This window comes from Coregonus clupeaformis, chromosome 6, assembly GCF_020615455.1.
Source record: "Coregonus clupeaformis isolate EN_2021a chromosome 6, ASM2061545v1, whole genome shotgun sequence".
Taxonomy (NCBI): domain Eukaryota; kingdom Metazoa; phylum Chordata; class Actinopteri; order Salmoniformes; family Salmonidae; genus Coregonus; species Coregonus clupeaformis.
The window spans coordinates 29,831,972-29,849,501 of record NC_059197.1 but is presented as its reverse complement, the minus strand read 5'-3'; the positions used below and the strand labels follow the sequence as shown (position 1 = coordinate 29,849,501).

Sequence of the window (17,530 nt, the reverse complement as noted above, 5' to 3'; positions counted from 1 at the left end):
CTGAAAAAGTATTGTGGACACAGTATAATGCCTATAGACCCCGTCTGTATAAAATCCTCCTTCTAGTCAAGGCTTGTTTATTCTTTTGAAGTGCAAGGCCTGCTAGAGGGGGGATGGGCTGCTCTCTGCTCTAAGAACATGTTAGGGCATGTCTCCCCACTGACCCTCTCATTGGAACTCTTGACCTGTCCGTCACCACCTTTGACACTGCCCACCTGGCCCACCAATCCGCAAGTGGGGTGGGCCAACTATAAAAACATAGATAAACCCTTACCAGTCCTTAGTGCAGAGTTCTTCCAAGAGTAATGTGGATACTTTCAGTAAAGTGGTTTCCACTGTAGCTGAAGAGTGCATATTGGACTGCAAGCTTTGGACACTTTTTCCAATCATGGTGTAGTGCTAGTGCGTCAATGCAAAGTAAGTGCCCGTTCCAGCCAACCATTGTCATGCTTGAAGTGTTTATGCATGTATAATTTTCCAATAAATGTGCTATTATACTGTATAATAGTGTTGTTACAATGTTATCATTGAGTTACAATTACTTGCACTTTATAGGAAACCACTACTACTGGCTCTCTTGTGCATCTAGGTCCAAAAGGCTCCTTAACAGCTTCTACCTCCAAGCTATAAGACTGCTGAACAATTAATCAAATAGCCACCCAGACTATTTACATGTACAATGTGCGGGTTACAGCTACTTGCTGTTTATTATCTATGCATAGTCACTTTACCCCTACCTACATGTACAAATTACCTCAACTAACCTGTAACCCGCACATTGACTCGGTACCGGAATCCCCTGTATATAGCCTCACTATTGTTATTTTATTGTGTTACTTTTTATTAATTTGTTTTACTTTAGTTTATTTATTAAATATTTTCTTAACTCTATTTCTTGAACTGAATGCTTGGTTAAGGGCTTGTAAGTAAGCATTACACGGTAAGGTCTAAACCTGTTGTATTCGGCGCATAATAACATTTGATTTGATGTTAGTCACTTCCGGTTTATTTCTTGTTAGCATGATAGTGTCGTTAGGGTTAGCATGGTTGGCATCCTAACTCCCCATGGTAAATAGAGTGTTTAGCTTGCGTAACTACATTGTTAGCATTGCTAGCACCGTTAGCATGATTAGCGTGCTAACTCCACATTGCAAATAGTGTGGTCTGTTTGCCTTTCTGCACTGTTAGCATTGCTAGCTCCATTAGCATTGTTAGAATGCCAACGCGCCACTAAATATATGTTGGTTGTTATTTACTGTAGCCTTTGTGTGCCTATGCTATTAGCCTGTTAGCCTAATGCTATGACGTTTACTGCACTTTATATGACATTTAATATGGACATAGAGTGGTTTACTTCTTACCTGTTTTACAGTTATATTCACTGGTGTTGTAGATATAGGCATGTCTTCTGACAGTGAACGGACATCTCCTGTTATACAAAACCTTCATACTTGGGATCAAATATTATATCCACCTTCTAAATGGATCACCCCATTTTAACTCAGGTCATATGAATTTCCAGCTACATGGACACTGAAAATACAATACAAAGGAGGAAATATACTGTGCCTTCGGAAAGTATTCAGACCCCTTGACATTTTCCACATTTTGTTACGTTACAGCCTTATTCTAAAATTGATTTCATCAATCTACAAACAATACTCCATAATGAAAAAGCAAAAACAGCTTTTAATTTTTTTTCTTCAAATTTAAAAACTAAATTGAAATGTCACATTTACATAAGTATTCAGACCCTTTACTCAGTACTTTGTTGAAGTACCTTTGGCGGTGATTACAGCCTTGAGTCTTCTTGGGTATGACGCTACAAGCCTGGCACACCTGTATTTGGGGAGTTTCTCCCATTCTTCTCGGCAGATCCTTTCAGGTTGGATGGGGAGCGTTGCTGCACAGCTATTTTCAGGTCTCTCCAGAAATGGCTGGGCTCTGGCTGGGCCACTCAAGGATATTCAGAGACCTGTCCCGAAGCAAATCATGCGTTGTCTTGGCAGTGTTCTTTAGGGTCATTGATCTGTTGGAAGGTAAACCTTCACCCCAGTCTGAGGTCCTGAGCAATCTTGGTTTCATCAGACCAGAGAATCTTGTTTCTCACGGTCAAGGTCCTTTAAGTGCCTCTTGGCAAACTCCAAGCAGGCTGTCATGTGCCTTTTACAGAGGAGTGTCTTCTGTCTGGCCACCCTACCATAAAGGCCTGATTGGTGGAGTGCTGCAGAGAAGGTTGTCCTTCTACAGTGAGGGAAAAAAGTATTTGATCCCCTGCTGATTTTGTACGTTTGCCCACTGACAATATAATTTTAATGGTATGTTTATTTGAACAGTGAGAGACAGAATAACAACAACAAAATCCAGAAAAACGCATGTCAAAAATGTTATAAATGGATAAGTATTTGACCCCCTCTCAATCAGAAAGATTTCTGGCTCCCAGGTGTCTTTTTTACAGGTAATGAGCTGAGATTAGGAGCACACTCTTAAAGGGAGTGCTCCTAATCTCAGCTTGTTACCTGTATAAAAGACACCTGTCCACAGAAGCAATCAATCAATCAGATTCCAAACAATCCACCATGGCCAAGTCCAAAGAGCTCTCCAAGGATGTCAGGGACAAGATTGTAGACCTACAAAAGGCTGGAATGGGCTACAAGAAAATCGCCAAGCAGCTTGGTGAGAAGGTGACAACAGTTAGTGTGATTATTCGCAAATGGAAGAAACACAAAATAACTGTCAATTTCCCTCGGCCTGGGGCTCTATGCAAGATCTCACCTCGTGGAGTTGCAATGATCATGAGAACGGTGAGGAATCAGCCCAGAACTACACGGGAGGATCTTGTCAATGATCTCAAGGCAGCTGGGACCATAGTCACCAAGAAAACAATTGGTAACACACTAAACCGTGAAGGACTGAAATCCTGCAGCGCCCGCAAGGAATACTTTCCGAAGGCACTGTAAATAATAATATGCCATTTAGCAGACGCTTTTATCCAAAGCGACTTACAGTCATGCGTGCATACATTTTTTGTGTATGGGTGGTCCCGGGGATCGAACCCACTACCTTGGCGTTACAAGCGCCATGCTCTACCAGCTGAGCTATAGAGGACCACTAAATGTCCTAAAGCAAAAATATACACACATAATACATAACCGGATGAAATTGTTTAGAAAAGGACACAAGACAGGGATGTCCTTTCTCCACCTTCCTGTTTGCACTGGCGATTGAACTGCTTGCAGAAAGACTTAGACAGGACACAAACATAAAATGTATCAGTATTAACATGTATTAGTAAACATGAATATAAACTAAACTCATTTGCAGACATCTCCTGATATAGATCTTTTGATATACTGTACCTGACCAATATTGAAAACGCAATGCTCCCCCATACAAAAATGTTCTTCTGAAAACTATAACATCTCAGAACTTCAAATGAACGTGAAAAATATAACAAAATAATAGATAAAATAAAATAATAACTCTATTATATATATACATTATTATATTCTCTATCTATAAAGATCTACACCTTTAAGTGGACTACAACAAAAATAAACTATTTAAGATGCTTAATAAGTGACAACAAACAGCAAATGTATAAACTTTATTCCATTACTCATCAATATGAAAGCAGACATCATTAAATGGAACAATCTTCCCATAAATCTAACGGGTAGAAGAAACCTCTTCAGAATGGCATGGCTCCCAAAGTTGTTATACTTATTCTTGGTAATACCAAAGGAATAGAAACCGTAAATGACTTGGCAATAGGAAATACATTTATTTCCATATCAGCATTAAAAAGCAATGTTGGATTGACCACTGTAGATATTTTCAAGTACATGCAACTTAAAGGTTTTATATCACAATATTTCAATTTGAAATATTTTGGACATCAGAGCAATCTTGAGGGAATCCTATTTGAGTTAGAAAAGGATATTCATATGATAGGTAAGATATACCAAACCTTGCAGAGAGCCTATCCAACCAACACTTAATAACTGATTTTGGCACAAGATGGAGGGAATGTTGGAACATACAGTGGGGGAAAACAGTATTTAGTCAGCCACCAATTGTGCAAGTTCTCCCACTTAAAAAGATGAGAGAGGCCTGTAATTTTCACCATAGGTACACGTCAACTATGACAGACAAATTGAGATTTTTTTTCTCCAGAAAATCACATTGTAGGATTTTTTATTTTTTATGGATTTTTTATGAATTTATTTGCAAATTATGGTGGAAAATAAATATTTGGTCACCTACAAACAAGCAAGATTTCTGGCTCTCACAGACCTGTAACTTCTTCTTTAAGAGGCTCCTCTGTCCTCCACTCGTTACCTGTATTAATGGCACCTGTTTGAACTTGTTATCAGTATAAAATACACCTGTCCACAACCTCAAACAGTCACACTCCAAACTCCACTATGGCCAAGACCAAAGAGCTGTCAAAGGACACCAGAAACAAAATTGTAGACCTGCACCAGGCTGGGAAGACTGAATCTGCAATAGGTAAGCAGCTTGGTTTGAAGAAATCAACTGTGGGAGCAATTATTAGGAAATTGGAAGACATACAAGACCACTGATAATCTCCCTCGATCTGGGGCTCCATGCAAGATCTCACCCCGTGGGGTCAAAATGATCACAAGAACGGTGAGCAAAAATCCCAGAACCACACGGGGGGACCTAGTGAATGACCTGCAGAGAGCTGGGACCAAAGTAACAAAGCCTACCATCAGTAACACACTACGCCGCCAGGGACTCAAATCCTGCAATGCCAGACTTGTCCCCCTGCTTAAGCCAGTACATGTCCAGTTCCGTCTGAAGTTTGCTAGAGTGCATTTGGATGATCCAGAAGAGGATTGGGAGAATGTCATATGGTCAGATGAAACCAAAATATAACTTTTTGGTAAAAACTCAACTCGTCGTGTTTGGAGGACAAAGAATGCTGAGTTGCATCCAAAGAACACCATACCTACTGTGAAGCATGGGGGTGGAAACATCATGCTTTGGGGCTGTTTTTCTGCAAAGGGACCAGGACGACTGATCCGTGTAAAGGAAAGAATGAAAGGGGCCATGTATCGTGAGATTTTGAGTGAAAACCTCCTTCCATCAGCAAGGGCATTGAAGATGAAACGTGGCTGGGTCTTTCAGCATGACAATGATCCCAAAGACACCGCCCGGGCAACGAAGGAGTGGCTTCGTAAGAAGCATTTCAAGGTCCTGGAGTGGCCTAGCCAGTCTCCAGATCTCAACCCCATAGAACATCTTTGGAGGGAGTTGAAAGTCCGTGTTGCCCAGCGACAGCCCCAAAACATCACTGCTCTAGAGGAGATCTGCATGGAGGAATGGGCCAAAATACCAGCAACAGTGTGTGAAAACCTTGTGATGACTTACAGAAAACGTTTGACCTGTGGTATTGCCAACAAAGGGTATATAACAAAGTATTGAGAAACTTTAGTTATTGACCAAATACTTATTTTCCACCATAATTTGCAAATAAATTCATTAAAAATCCTACAATGTTTTCTGGAGAAAAAAAAAATCATTTTGTCTGTCATAGTTGACGTGTACCTATGATGAAAATTACAGGCCTCTCTCATCTTTTTAAGTGGGAGAACTTGCACAATTGGTGGCTGACTAAATACTTTTTTCCCCCACTGTAACTAACTAAATTATTGTTATCGAAAATGTACGCTTAATCCAGTATAAACTATTGTATATAATTTATTATACAAGAGACAACATTCACAAATTCTACAGCACCATGGCAGAGTCATGTCTTAAGTGTAAAACTAACAATCACTCAATAATCCATACCGTCTGGGAACGTTATGAAGTCCAAAAGTTGTGGGCGGAGTTAGAAAGTTGGCCATCGGAAGTATAACAATGTAACGTATAACTCATCTGTCTGCATATTTCAAGACAAGGCATATGAGGGTGAAGTGAAATACGTTACTTTTCTCATCAATCACCTTGAAAAAACGTATATAAAAAAATTGAAATTAACCAATTCTCCGTCGTTAACACAATGGAAAGGTAAAATGCTTTATTATCTAAATGTTGACAGTTCGTGGGTGATGGAGAGAAACAAAATGGTGCAGTTTGAGGCCATGTGGCGGAGAGTGATGCGGGCGCTGGAGATGGGGGTGTGAGCATGTGGGTCTGGGCAGGTGAGATGTTTGTATGATGTTGTCGTTTGTATGTGTATGTTTTGTATTGTTTAACATTTTAAATAAATAAATAAAAATTAAATAAAAAACATTTCCACACCCCCTCAGCACTCACTCACTTATGCACGCACTCTCTCAAACAAACACTCACGCACATAAACGAATTAATGCTAGGTACGCAGCTATCAGTGTTGAGGGGCCTGATTGAAAACGACGGGATCGATAGTCAGGACTGAATTGCCAATTCCAGTTTGGGCCATCGAAATGGGCTGGTGTTGCAAGCTTGTGTATGAGAGGCAGCAATTGAAAACAACTGAGTGAGAGAAAGAAGAGAGAGAAGAGGATACAAATATCAGGGAGTAGAGGAGGGAAGGAAGAGGAGAGAGGAAAGGAGAAGAGAGGAGAGGAGAGGAGGGAGGAGAGAGGAGGGGTGGGGAGAGGAGAGGAGGGAAGGGGTGAGGAGAGGAGAGGAGAGGAGAGGAGAGGAGAGGAGAGGAGAGGAGAGGAGAGGAGAGGAGAGGAGAGGAGAGGAGAGGAGAGGGGTGAGGAGGGGAGGGTAGGGTAGGGAAGGGGGAGGAGAGGGGAGGGGTGGGGAGAGGAGAGGAGAGGACACTCTCAGCTTGCCAAATGGAGGGTCGGGACCCTATGATGTATTAATGGCTTCATACCGGGCCCTGGCTAGTGACACTGGCTCTGTTTACCTGATGGCTCAGACATGAGTGCTACGGGTCGGTAGCCATTTAGGCAGGTTATCTTAGTGTTCTTAGGCACAGAGACTGCTTGAAACATGTTGGTATTACAGACTCAGTCAGGGACATGTTGGAAATGGTAGTGAAGACACTTGCCAGTTGGTCAGCGCATGCTCGGAGGACGCGTCCTGGTAATCCGTCTAGGCCTGCGGCCTTGTGAATGTTGACCTGCTTAAAGGTCTTATTCACATCGGCTATGGAGAGCGTGATCACATAGTCATCCGGAACAGCTGATGCTCTCATGCATGCTTCAGTATTGCTTGCCTCGAAGCGAGCATAGAAGTGATTTAGCTCGTCTGGTAGGCTTGTGTCACTGGGAAGCTCGCAACTGTTCTTCCCTTTGTAGTCAGTAATAGTTTGTCTTTGTACCCAGGCCAATAAAGTGTGGGTAAATGTTTTGCATTGGTCATTGGGGATCATGTGAGGATGATGATTATATAAGCCGATTGACAGTTTTTATAACTGGTAAATCATTACAATGTGCACACACACATGCATGCACACACCTCCATTAACACAGCAATATCAGGAAGCAAACGTGACCTTGGTTGATATTTGTTGGTTGTGATGGTTATCACGTTATAGTTGCTGGTTGGGTACAGTGAAGTTGTAAAACACTATCTCTCTTTCTTGCTATCTCTCTTACACATTGATATAAATACTTACAGATTATTGAATTACAGCACATGTTCACACACCGACACATAGACAGACAGTGTCATATAGCCGGTAAGACCTTATGACAGAGTAATATGATATAACGTGGACGAGACAGAAGACAGCGTGACTGAGTAATAAGGCAACGAGCGGAGCAAGGTAAGACAATGTTAAACTCAATGGGGAAACATAGTCTCAGATAAGGTGTTCATAAATATACTATGCAATCATGTGTTTTATTTGAGTATGACCAAACGGTTGCCAGCTTACACTACTGTGCAACCTAGCTTTTTAACTGCTGCTGGCCTACCGCTTCTATAATCATTAAAGCAAACCTCAAGTAGTGGCAGAAGAGATACAGTGTGTGTAGGTTATTGAGTTGGTAAAGAGAAAAAGCCGGCTGAAAACAACGTATAGAGAAAGAATAACCATTTAGGTAAAACAGATGAATTACTATCTATGGATAGCGAAATTAATTAATTACAGGATGTGTTTGACATGCGTTAGTCTGACAACTCCTCGATTCTCTTTCATCAAGCTGCAAGAAAATAAACATCTATCTGTTGCACAATTGTCACCTAGAAAACCTATGGTGTAAAATAGAAAATGTGTTAATTTGTTACTGAAAAAGTTCACAGGGTTAATCATGCCCTATTTCATGAACATTCTAGAATCGAGTTAATCCTTGTCATGCAGCCCTAGCCGTTTTAGGGCTGGATTCAATCCGTATCGCAGAAGAGCCACATGAAAATGTAAAGGTAATTTCCGATTGAGCCGACACAGTGTTTACCGTGAATGCAGTCTCCGCGAAACTCGGGAACATTGTCTTTACTTCTGCAATAGGAACATCTCCTCTGGATGAGCATTTTCTTGTTTGCTTATGGCCCTATACAGCTGGTTGAGTGAGGTCTTTTTGTCAGCTTCGGTTTGTGGTGGTAAATAGACGGCTACGAAAAATATAGATGAAAACTCTCTCTCGGTAGATAGTAAGGTGTGCAGCTTATCATGAGGTATTCTAACTCGGTAGATAGTAAGGTGTGCAGCTTATCGTGAGGTATTCTAACTCGGTAGATAGTAAGGTGTGCAGCTTATCGTGAGGTACTCTAACTCAGGCGAGCAGAACCTCGCCACCCTCCTTGAGCTTACCTGACGCTGCCACAAGGAGGTGTCTGAAGGGTCCTGTTGGTTATAGAGCTGAGACTTTGACCCTGTCTGTTAATGATAGTATAGAAGGTGTCTGAAGGGTCCTTGTGGAACTCAAGTAGAACTGCTATTTCGACATCAACAAGAGGTCGAAGGTAAGGGAGACATTATCCTTATCATATGTCTGACAATGCAAAGGATCTTGGATCTCATGTTTATAGTTTATATGGAGCAGTTGGTGACTGTGTGTTTGGGTCTGACAGACCATGGCTGCTGTGTCACGTTATATATGACTGTGTGTTTTTGTGGTGATTTGTGGTGTGTTAATTGATTGCGGGCAAATGGTGGCACACATACGTTCCCCGGCGGTCTGTTTGCCCGCCCTCGTATGCTCTTCACACCACATTAAACAAGCTGGCCATGCTCCTCATACACACACACACACACACACACACACACACACACTCACCCTGCCTGTGGCTCCACCAGTACTGGGACTGGTGCCTAATAGGTAGGTAGATACGATGGGTCTGTTTATAAAGGCTGGGGCTGCTCTCTGCACTAGGATCACTGAACCACTCAGCATTGAGCCCTCTCTCGCTCTAACACACATACACACACATACACACTCACACACTCTCCACCTTGTCTTCTTCCTATCCCACTGACTCATGTTCTATATCTCTCTGTCTTTCTCTCTCCGGTCAATTTGTCATGTCTGGTGTCAGTGAGAAACAAGCTGTTTCAGCCTGGGATGATACAGAGTTAAATGTGGTTGTCTCCTAAGAAGGACGCAGATGCTTGTCCTCTTGTGTCCTCAGGTCCTTTTCCTTGACATCAGTAGTGTCCTCTTGTGTCCTCAGGTCCTTTTCCTTGACAGCAGTAGTGTCCTCTTCTGTCCTCAGGTCCCTTTCCTTGACGGCAGTAGTGTCCTCTTGTGTCCTCAGGTCCTTTTCCTTGACAGCAGTAGTGTCCTCAGGTCCCTTTCCTTGACAGCAGTAGTGTCCTCTTGTGTCCTCAGGTCCCTTTCCTTGACAGCAGTAGCTTGTGTCCATAGCAGAGCTAATATATAATAATTAATGCCATTTAGCAGGTGCTTTTATTCAAGCGCAGCTTACAGTCATACGTGCATACTTCTTTTATGTATATGTGGTCCCGGGAATCGAACACACTATCCTGGCATTTCAAGAGTCATGCTCTAGTCTACATTTTACTTTTAAGTCATTTTAGCAAACGCTCTTATCCAGAGCGACTTACAGTTAATGAGTGCATACATTAATATTTTTTTCATACTGGCCCCCCGTGGGAATCGAACCCGCAACCCTGGCGTTGCAAGCGCCATGCTCTACCAACTGAGCTACACGGTCTACCAACTGAACTACAGAGGATCTGCCATAAGGCCTCATTAGACAGACAGTGTTGACAACATGTTAGACCTTGTGGTCAGCAGAGGTGATGAATGCTGACACATAGAGTGTGTCTTTTGGTGGATGTGTATTCACTATGTCTTTTTATGTGTGTCTGTGTTAGATGGGGAAGCGGAAGTTTTCAGGGTTGGAGGTGACTCTGACAGTCATGTTCCTGCTGATGACAACAGTGGCTGTTGCTTTAGTTGTTCTAATGGCTACTGGGGAGCCTTCGGTCATCAAAGACGGTGAGAAAACACACAGACACACACACACACACACAGACACACACACACACACACACACACACACACAAGCACACGCACACAGACACACACACACACACACACACACACATACATACATACATACATACAGCAGAGAAAGGGGACAGGGCTGAGGACAGTAAGGGTTGTTTTGGGGGCATAAGAAAGAACAGTGATATGGATATTATGACAGCTGTCACTCCAAATCACAAACAACTTTCTAGAGGTGAGACAATGCCAACCACATAGAAACACACACGCACACACACACACAAGCACACGCAAACAAACACACATGCACACACACACAAGCACACGCAAACAAACACACACGCACACACACACAAGCACACGCAAACAAACACACACACACACACATACATCCTAACACTCTCTCTCTCTCTCTCTCTCTCTCTTTCTCTCTCTCTTCCGGTCACTGCCCATGGTTTTGGTCTGTATATTAGGGATGAGGCAGAACCATGCCCCAGTCTGCTTCCACTCATCCTCTCTCCTTGGTCAATGTCATGCCCCAGACAGTCGCTCAAAGGGCAGATACATTAGTAACATCACTTGTATAATTATCCCTACTCCTCACAAAAAAAAACATTTAATTTACTCAATGTCAAGTGAACTCATGTATGACTGAGATTATTTTTTTGACAGTGCAGATTTTCATGAATTCCAGCCGAAGCCTAAGCTGAAGCCCTGTTGGCTAATGCTTCTCAGTGGTGATTTGTGATTGGTTGTTGGGTCAGTGTTTGATCAGTAAAAACGTATTTCCTGTATGCTCTGACAGAGACTACAGACACCATGGTTCCAGAATGTCCCAATATTCCCCTGGCGGAGAGAGTCGACTGTTTCCCTGATGCCGGTGCATCTAAGGTATGTTCCCATGGAGACCTGGGTCCTCTACTCCAGGCCTAAACACATCTCACCATTCCTAGAGGATTTACTTTCCCATCATTACTAAACAGAGTGCAGATATCAGGAGTACCGAACTCTCCTCCTGGAGAGCTACCCTCCTGCAGGTTTTACATCAAACCCTGATCTAGCGTGTCTGGTTATACTTAGTAGCTGCCCAGCAGGACCTTGATTAGCTCAATTAGGAGTTTTACAACTGGGTTGGAGCAAAAACCTGCATTCCCAGTAGCTGTCAAGGAGGAAGGTTGGCCAACCATAGCATACATAATACAAACTGCTGCTGCTGATGATGATGATTCCCTTCCTACCCTAGCTGGGGTGTCAGCAGCGAGGATGTTGTTGGAGCCCATTGGACGAGAGAAACGCTCCATGGTGCTTCTTCTCCACCAATCACGGCTACTCTGTGGTCAGAGAGGAGCAATCCAACAGCTACAGTGAGCTCTACCTCCATCTTTCTCCCCCTCCCCCATCCCCCCTCTTTCCATCTCTCTACCTCCATCTTTCTCCCCCTCCCCCATCCCCCCTCTTTCCATCTCTCTACCTCCATCTTTCTCCCCCTCCCCCATCCCCCCTCTTTCCATCTCTCTTCTTTTCCATCTTTCTCCCCCTCCCCCATCCCCCCTCTTTCCATCTCTCTACCTCCATCTTTCTCCCCCCCCCATCCCCCTCTTTCCATCTCTCTTCTTTTCCATCTTTCTCCCCCTCCCCCATCCCCCCTCTTTCCATCTCTCTACCTCCATCTTTCTCCCCCTCCCCATCCCCCCTCTTTCCATCTCTCTTCTTTTCCATCTTTCTCCCCCTCCCCCATCCCCCCTCTTTCCATCTCTCTACCTCCATCTTTCTCCCCCTCCCCATCCCCCCTCTTTCCATCTCTCTTTATTTTCAATCTTTTCATCCCCTCCCCCATCCCCCCTCTTTCCATCTCTCTTCTTTTCAATCTTTCTCCCCCTCCCCCATCCCCCCTCTTTCCATCTCTCTTCTTTTCAATCTTTCTCCCCCTCCCCCATCCCCCCTCTTTCCATCTCTCTACCTTTTCAATCTTTCTCCCCCTCCCCATCCCCCTTCTTTCCATCTCTATTATTTTCCATCTTCTCCCCCTCCCCCATCCCCCTCTTTCCATCTCTCTTCTTTTCATCTTTCTCCCCCTCCCCCATCCCCCCTCTTTCCATCTCTCTTCTTTTCAATCTTTCTCCCCCTCCCCCTAAGGCATGATTTCACTCAAATACAACATGTACAGCAAATGATAGACATAACAGAATAAAAGTTTTTCCATTTTCCTACTTGATATCACTACTTTATTCACAGTCAGTCCTGACCCTCAGGAACCAGTATTTTTTCAAATGTTAAAATAATTCAAAACATATCATGCCCTATACTAGAAATTGCTCTTGAATTTGTCGACATAGATTTCTGCTTTTAACTTTTTGCTTGTGATTGGAGGCTTGTCGGCCCTTCTGAAGAGGAAGGTTGCCCCCTCTCTGTTTGGTGAAGACATAGAGGAGCTGTCTTTCCATGCTGACATGCAGACAGTGAACCGACTCAGATTCAAGGTACACACACACACACAAACACACACACACACACACACACACACACACACAATAGGACACATATTATATAAGCACCCATGTGTACTATACACACTGTCACTTGCAACCTACACCAAAACACACGTCCTCTTGACCCCTGTCCCTGTGTTTTGTCTCCAGATCACAGATGCCCACAAACAGCGATTTGAGGTTCCCCATGAGCACATCAAGCCCCCTACCACCCATCCCTCTGGCCCCCGTAACTACGAGATAGAGCTCAAACACAACCCCTTCGGCCTCCAAGTACGCAGGGCAGCCACCAAGAAAGTCCTGTGAGTTTCTGTGTGTTTCTGTCTGATTGTGTGATCTCAAAAAGTCTCTATCACATCCGTCAGTCTATCTGTCTGTCTCGAAAAGTCTCTGTCACATCCGTCAGTCTATCTGTCTGTCTCGAAAAGTCTCTGTCGCATCCGTCAGTCTATCTGTCGGTCTCAAAAAGTCTCTGTCACATCCGTCAGTCTATCTGTCAGTCTCAAAAAGTCTCTGTCGCATCCGTCAGTCTATCTGTCGGTCTCAAAAAGTCTCTGTCGCATCCGTCAGTCTATCTGTCAGTCTCAAAAAGTCTCTGTCGCATCCGTCAGTCTATCTGTCGGTCTCAAAAAGTCTCTGTCGCATCCGTCAGTCTATCTGTCGGTCTCAAAAAGTCTCTGTCGCATCCGTCAGTCTATCTGTCGGTCTCAAAAAGTCTCTGTCACATCCGTCAGTCTATCTGTCGGTCTCAAAAAGTCTCTGTCGCATCCGTCAGTCTATCTGTCGGTCTCAAAAAGTCTCTGCCACATCCGTCAGTCTATCTGTCGGTCTCAAAAAGTCTCTGTCGCATCCGTCAGTCTATCTGTCGGTCTCAAAAAGTCTCTGTCGCATCCGTCAGTCTATCTGTCGGTCTCAAAAAGTCTCTGCCACATCCGTCAGTCTATCTGCGACACTCCAACCTTGGTACTAATGCTCTCAGAGAATACAAGAGAAAACAGCAGCCTATACATCTGGTTACAGCATCACATGTTAGACTTGATCCTCTTAGAGGTGCATGTAGACCACGCAGTCACTTCATTAATATGTATTATTCTGTCAGGACGCCAAAGACACACGCTCGCACGTCCGTGCACGCACGCACGCACACGACACGTTTGTTTTCTGTGTTCCATGTCAGTCTCCCCTGGTGACACGTTTGTTTTCTGTGTTCCATGTCAGTCTCCCCTGGTGACCGAGACAGTGTGGTTACGTCTGCAGCCTCCCTCTAAAACCATTACACCTCCAACCAGCCAAACGAACCTTTATACCGTTTCCCTGTTAAACCATTACACCTCCAACCAGCCAAACGAACCTTTATACCGTCTCCCTGTTAAACCATTACACCTCCAACCAGCCAAACGAACCTTTATACCGTCTCCCTGTTAAACCATTACACCTCCAACCAGCCAAACGAACCATTATACAGTCCCTCTGTAAAACCATTAAAACCATGATTATGACCCCAGTTAAAACCATGATTATGACCCCTGTTAAAACTATGATTATGACTCCTGTTAAAACCATGATTATGACTCCTGTTAAAACCAAAGTACGACCAATATTGATTATTTTAGGGCCGATACCAATTTTTTTGGGTCAAGGAGGCCGATGGATGATATTTTAGGCCGATATTCAATAGAAATAAAATGTCCCAGAGACAGCCATGTGTGCATTAATATATATGTTTAAAAATCAAAAACAATACATTTGACTTTGTTTTTACAAATCTTAACTACATGACAACATAATGGGAAAAATGTTATTTGAATGGTAAATCTCTTGAAAAACTGGGTAAATTAAGATGACATAGGTCTACTCACAATACAGGTGTATGCATATTCAATAGGAGTGTGAACATGCATTGAGTTATTGAGTTTGTTTAGGCTGATCAGTGGAGTCTATGGTGCTACAGATTACAAAAAAACGGTTTGCCTTCTATTTGGGATATACATAGAGTGTACAAAACATTAAGAACACCTGCTCTTTCCATGACATAGACTGACCAGGTGAATCCAAGTGAAAGCTATGATCCCTTATTGATGTCACCTGTTAAATCCACTTCAATCAGTGTAGATGAAGGGGAGGAGACAGGTTAAAAAATGATGTTTAAGCCTTGAGACAATAGAGACATGGATTGTGTATGTGTGCCATTCAGAGGGTGAATGGGCAAGACAAAATATTTAAGTGCCTTTGAACAGGGTATGGTAGTAGGTGCCAGGTGCACCGGTTTGAGTGTGTCAAGAACTGCAATGCTGCTGGGTTTTTCACACTCAACAGTTTCCCGTGTGTATCAAGAATGGTCCACCACTCAAAGGACATCCAGCCAACTTGACACAAATGTGGGAAGCATTGGAGTCAACATGGGCCAGCATCCCTGTGAAACGCTTTTTACATTTTGTAGTCTATGCCCCCAAAAAAATGTTTTCAGCTGTCAGGACGCATCTCTAAACAGTTCAGCTGCAAGGACGAAATTGGCTAGTTCAGCTATCTGTCAAGAAATAGGTTGTAACTTGAGCCTACTGCTACGATTGGATAGAGCGAGGTTGTAACTCCACTCCCTTTCACATCTCCTCACATCTCTCTCCATTGCTGTTTACTGTAACTATGAGAACTAGCTCAATGGTGATAACCAGTTAACGTTAGCTAGCTACGGTGGCTATTAGCTCCCATCTGATATCTTAGCACCATGTTTATCTAGCCAACTAGGTAGCATAGTAGCTAATATAGCTAGCTAGCTAAAACCACAGATGAAAGGGTTAGTTATCGTTCTTTGCTAACAGGTCACATAGCTATCTGCTTAGCTAGCTAGTTTGTTATTGCGTGCATGTCCGGGTACGTCGACACAAGCCTTATTATTAGTGAATTAACTAAGCAAATTTTTTGCAACAGGAGTTCGATTTTGGTCACTTGTGTCAATTAATCCATGTCTGAAAATCATATGCGTAACCATGGTAGCAATTGAAAGGGCACCATTTGGAGGTAATGGGGAAATTATTAGACCAAAGGTGAGTACACAACACTTCACAAGACTGAATCCAAACATTACACTGTTGATTTTATGTGCATTTTACATTTACTGTACTTTTCGAACACATTTGTTGATTTACGAAATATGACAATACTCCGGATACATTCAGTAACATGATAAGAATGTTCCTGGAAAATGTGGGGTAGGTGGAACATAAGACAAAACAATGATAAGGGTATGAGTGAGATGACTAACTGTTGTCTCACAGTGACCACACAACTCTCCAATTTCAATGCACTTTTATGACTCAAAGAAGAGTCTTCAACTATAAGGTGTTTTTTTTTTAGCTCTCCTGGCTGTGATGTTGAGGAACTAGAGCAAGAACACCTGTAGTTGTTTAGTTTGGAACACAACCCTGCATCCCCTCCATCACACAATTACTGTTGTTGCTTACACAATCCAAAAAACGCCTCTATTATAAATCGCAATCTGGGTCAGGTGGGCATGATTTGAAAGCTTGTTCTAGTGCCAACATGTCTAGCTAAGTTATAAAATACGATCTTACTGCGTTACGCTTTCAAATGGCAATTCAGAGAAACAGATCGTAATGTTGGTGGCCATAGAAAGGAGTCCTGAGCTCATTCAGGTGCGTGTAACAATGCACATTTTCTTCACGATAATCAAACACAGGCTCGTTCTGTTCAGAACAACCCAGGGTATGAAGCCATGTCATCTTGTAACTGTACATCAAACATAGTGATCAGAAATGTTGACACTGTGTATGACATGAGTCACATGGAAATGTGAAGTGCACATTTGGGATTCATGGGTGTTTGGCTTGCTTGTTTGACATCAAAGCGGTATGTATTATAATCCTCAACGTCTCATCTTTCAAAATACATAGAGTCACCTTAACTTATAGCATTTCTCTCACTCAGACAACCAAACATTTGCTAAAGTTTCCCCAATTAGCCAGATGGATGGGGGCTACTTCTTGTCATGCAAGGTGCTCAAGTTCAGAACAGCTGTCAGTCAAAACCCATACAGCGCTGTGAAGAGCAGAGTCTGACCTCTGACATCATGTATAGCATGTTACTGTACAGCCACTGACCTCTGACGTCATGTATAGCATGTTACTGTACAGCCACTGACCTCTGACCTCTGACGTCATGTATAGCATGTTACTGTACAGCCACTGACCTCTGACGTCATGTATAGCATGTTACTGTACAGCCTCTGACCTCTGACCTCTGACATCATGTATAGCATGTTACTGTACAGCCACTGACCTCTGACCTCTGACGTCATGTATAGCATGTTACTGTACAGCCACTGACCTCTGACCTCTGACATCATGTATAGCATGTTACTGTACAGCCACTGACCTCTGACCTCTGACATCATGTATAGCATGTTACTGTACAGCCACTGACCTCTGACGTCATGTATAGCATGTTACTGTACAGCCACTGACCTCTGACCTCTGACGTCATGTATAGCGTGTTACTGTACAGCCACTGACCTCTGACCTCTGACGTCATGTATAGCGTGTTACTGTACAGCCACTGACCTCTGACCTCTGACGTCATGTATAGCATGTTACTGTACAGCCACTGACCTCTGACCTCTGACGTCATGTATAGCATGTT

The 17,530-nt window shown here is 43.2% G+C and overlaps 1 protein-coding gene across 1 annotated transcript in view; it reads left to right on the top strand.

Annotated features, from left to right (window-relative positions):
- Nucleotides 1-281: 281 nt before the first annotated feature.
- LOC123491069 (sucrase-isomaltase, intestinal-like) overlaps nucleotides 282-17,530 on the top strand; it is a 26,556-nt gene continuing 9,307 nt past the window's right edge. The window contains exons 1-6 of the mRNA XM_045220952.1: nucleotides 282-417; nucleotides 10,253-10,376; nucleotides 11,191-11,276; nucleotides 11,629-11,749; nucleotides 12,756-12,865; nucleotides 13,025-13,176. Coding sequence (XP_045076887.1) covers nucleotides 10,253-10,376; nucleotides 11,191-11,276; nucleotides 11,629-11,749; nucleotides 12,756-12,865; nucleotides 13,025-13,176 — 593 coding nt within the window. The 5' untranslated portion in view covers nucleotides 282-417. The remainder of the gene's footprint in view (nucleotides 418-10,252; nucleotides 10,377-11,190; nucleotides 11,277-11,628; nucleotides 11,750-12,755; nucleotides 12,866-13,024; nucleotides 13,177-17,530) is intronic.